Source organism: Dermacentor silvarum, chromosome 1 (assembly GCF_013339745.2).
Source record: "Dermacentor silvarum isolate Dsil-2018 chromosome 1, BIME_Dsil_1.4, whole genome shotgun sequence".
Lineage (NCBI taxonomy): Eukaryota > Metazoa > Arthropoda > Arachnida > Ixodida > Ixodidae > Dermacentor > Dermacentor silvarum.
Window position 1 is genome coordinate 423,721,818 of NC_051154.1, and position 3,587 is coordinate 423,725,404.

The following is a 3,587-nucleotide window of genomic DNA, read 5'->3' on the forward strand; positions in this document are numbered from 1 at the left end:
GGCCTGAACGGTCCCTTGTTCTTTCGCTCGCCAACTCGCGCATTGTTATAGGGGACCTAACCTCGGTCCCTATACTCTCATATTCAGTGTTGTCTATGGCATTCTTAAATGCATTGCATACCATGGCAGCCTAGCGAACTTGGAATGTGGGAACAAAGTTAACACAGCATATCAACCATTGTTGCTGGGCTAGTTGGTTCATACTTATTATGGTGTAATAAGACTACTTGCAACTAAGTTTATTCATAACAGACAGGTTCAAATTTATAGGGAAGGGTCCTCACTTAGTTTCTCACCTAACATAGCATTTAAAGTTACAGCAACATGTGGCTCGGATAAATAATTTTTAGTGCCAACGAAGTTTTGATTGTACTGAAATCTTACATGCTTGTCATATTTTAGTAAATTTTTCCAGAAAGAAAGTGTGCATTAGAATAAAGTATATACAGTATGTGAAGCAAAGCTTAAGAGGAACTATTAATTACATCCTATGCAACTAAATGCAATGCGCACAATTGTGTTTGTTTTCATCCTATGAAATGTGTAACCTCATACAGTGTTTACGTGCATGCACTGCAGAGATGACAACTTCAATATCGTGCAATGTTTATACACTTGACACAGTGATGTCACGAGGATGAAAGCGATGCTTGATATTTGGTGAGTGAGGAGGGGTGTATGCAGAGATGAGTACAATACATATATGTAAATAACATAATGCAGATCAATGCAAATGTTGGAATCCATGCGAAGTGGTTAATGAATGCTATCCAATTAACAACAATGCATACAATTTTGTTTGCTTTCCTATGCAACGTCTAATCTCATGCAATGCTTTTATCCACCACAACTTTAATCTCATGTAATTATATGTTTATGCACTACAGCACTCACAAGCTATGCCAAAACGCAAACACAAAATCGGGCAAATGCACAGTGTGATATGTCTACGCGGTGATGTCACGAGGATAAAGGCAATGCAAGATGCTTGTCGAGGGAAGACTGGCGACGACAGGTGTATGCACAGAGAAGTACGACTCATATCTATAGCTACACTCAAGGATTCTGTACCTCTTGTGTCACAGTGGCACATAACCATTCTGTAGAGAGTGAGAGAGAGAAATAACATTTATTAGCCCCAAAGGAACTAAGACCCCAGTCTGGTCCTCCTGGCCCACCACATTCTTGACGTGCTGCGCCAGAAGCAACCGCCATAATTTTTCAAACTTTCGTGGGGGAGTGGTCCATTCCCCCACAAAAGCCGGGACGCTCGCTGGGTGGTAGTTTAGGTAGTATTTGTCTTTCTGAAGATGGAGTTGGCGGGACACTCCCACAAGACGAGTCGATTTGATCGATGGGCTCCGTGGTGTTTGCAAGTGGGGAAGCCTGGGTACCTGGTAATATGTGTATAGTGTGGTGCGAGTAATGTGCGTCTTTGTGCTTTTCGTATGATTCAGGTGTCCTCTCTCAAATGTGTGTAAGATGGTGTGTTAAGAAGTGCTGATGCTTCCCTGCGAGACTTCAAAATATGTAGCCTTTCGTTCTGCTACATAATAATAATACATAACAACTTTAATGCATTTAAGGCTACTATAGCTCTTGTGTTACAGTGGCAGCACCCTTTCTCAGGGATTGGTCAAGAATGGGCACGCGTAACTATGGTGGCACAACCTGGGGGTCAATTCTTTAATAAAAAAAAAGGGGGGTCTTAAGTGCCAAAACCACAATTATGAGGCACGCCGTAGTGAGGGACTCCAGAATAATTTAGACTACCTGGGGTTCTTTAATGTGCACCTAAATCGAAGTACACGGGTGTTTTCGCATTTCGCCCCCACTGAAATGCGGCCGCCGTGGCTATATAAGCTAGTTTGCTGTGCCTTACCACGCGAGATACTGGGCGACTGACCAACACGAAACAATGGTTGGCTAGACAAAGAAAGCTTCGCTTTCAATATCTCCACAGCTGCACTAGGTTTCCTGCAGCAAAAGGTAAACAGCTATAACCTGCACTTAACAGTTACAACTGCTGCACATCAAAAGAATCCAGTAGCTGTTCTCGAGTGGACGAATGGCAGCACAAACAGCTGTAATAGTTCTAAACCTGCATATATTTACTAAGTGGGCCCTGAAGCACCTCTTGATGGGTTTTTTTTTTGTCTTTGCAAAATTTTGCTGCTTGTATTATGTCAAGGGAAAATGAAAGTCTTCATTAGGCATTCTCCTTGTGCAATAAACAATCAATGAAATCACGAATAGCTGTTACACGATTGGTTAGGCATTACACATGCTGCACCATCCATTGCACTCACTATCACAAGAGGAAAAAGCCTCAACAGAGAAACTGTAAATTCAATTTAGATGTTTTAGGGCTTCTTTAATGGCATGCAGCGTGCTGAATGGCTCGATAATGTGTTTTCACAACAAACAAAACAGAGCATACACATTTCAGAGGTTACCAGAACAGAACCACACACATTTCAGGGGTGAATGTGATGTGACACAGTAAATGGCATGTCACATAACAAACATTTTATTCGGCAACTTTGTCATCATGCGACGTAATCAGAGGCAATATAAAGTAACTGACTTGACTCATAGGGCACTGCAACAACATTCGAGTGTCATACACACGAGCAACACAAAACGCCTGTATTGGCGTGCAAGGCAAAACGGCCTAGGCAGAGCAGCACACCTGCCCTTTCAAACTATTTAACGAGTCCGGGAAACCAGTAGAGGTGCTCCTTCGGTGCCTGCGTGTCCAACCAAACCAGGCCCTCCTTTAGCAGATCTTCGAGAGCTTTCTGCGCACGGTCGTTGTCCCAGCCCAAATCCTGCACCAAAGAACCTACGGAAGCATAACCCGTAGTTCCGGCCTGCTTAATGACGTTAGTATGGTCGAGGCTTAGTTCTGTAGGCACTGATTGAACCAAATACCGACAGCCGATAGAGATGAGTTGGAACCCCTTTCCCAGCGCCTTGAGCTTCTCGATGGCTCGCAGAAGATCGTCCTGCGTTATCTCTTCTTGCCTATGGGCGCTACTGCGAGATTTAGTTACCCTCTCCCTAAGCTCTTCGAGGCTCATTAGGCCACCGTTACGGTGTGATGTCGCAAGACACACTTCGATTATCTGGACGCCAAGCTCGTAGTAGAAGTCGCCGACTCCAAGCATGTCGGCCCAGAAGCCCTTGCTAGATGCCAACGGGTCAACTCCGGCCGTGGCGCACATTTCTTGGAACTGTCGCCGAAATTGTGGGTTCTTGCGGATGTCATTCTTATGTTTGGCAGCAAATCCCTGCAACTTTGCCCGGAATGCCTCCATCTGCCGAGTCATTTGCTGCAGCTGCTCTTCGGCAAGCTCTGTACCGCGGTCCTTGAACCGTGCCTGGGTTAGCTGCTGCTTTTGGATGGCTCCAACTCCACCCACGCGACGCCGCATTCTGACGACCAGACAACAGCTTCTGCTGCAACTTCTCCGGTTACCTTAATGCGCAACGTCGATGTCAACACCGTACTGAATTTAATTCCAAACTGAGCAAGTAAACTACCGACACAACCGCTGCAGAAAATGGTAAACGCCCTTTGGCTT

At 44.9% G+C, this 3,587-nt stretch overlaps 1 protein-coding gene across 1 annotated transcript; it reads right to left on the minus strand.

Annotated features, from left to right (window-relative positions):
- Positions 1-2,353: 2,353 nt before the first annotated feature.
- On the minus strand, positions 2,354-3,587 carry LOC119437642 (vacuolar-sorting protein SNF8). The gene has a single exon (XM_037704634.2). It carries the CDS (start codon positions 3,435-3,437, stop codon positions 2,706-2,708), a length of 732 nt encoding a protein of 243 aa, XP_037560562.1. The 5' UTR covers positions 3,438-3,587; the 3' UTR covers positions 2,354-2,705.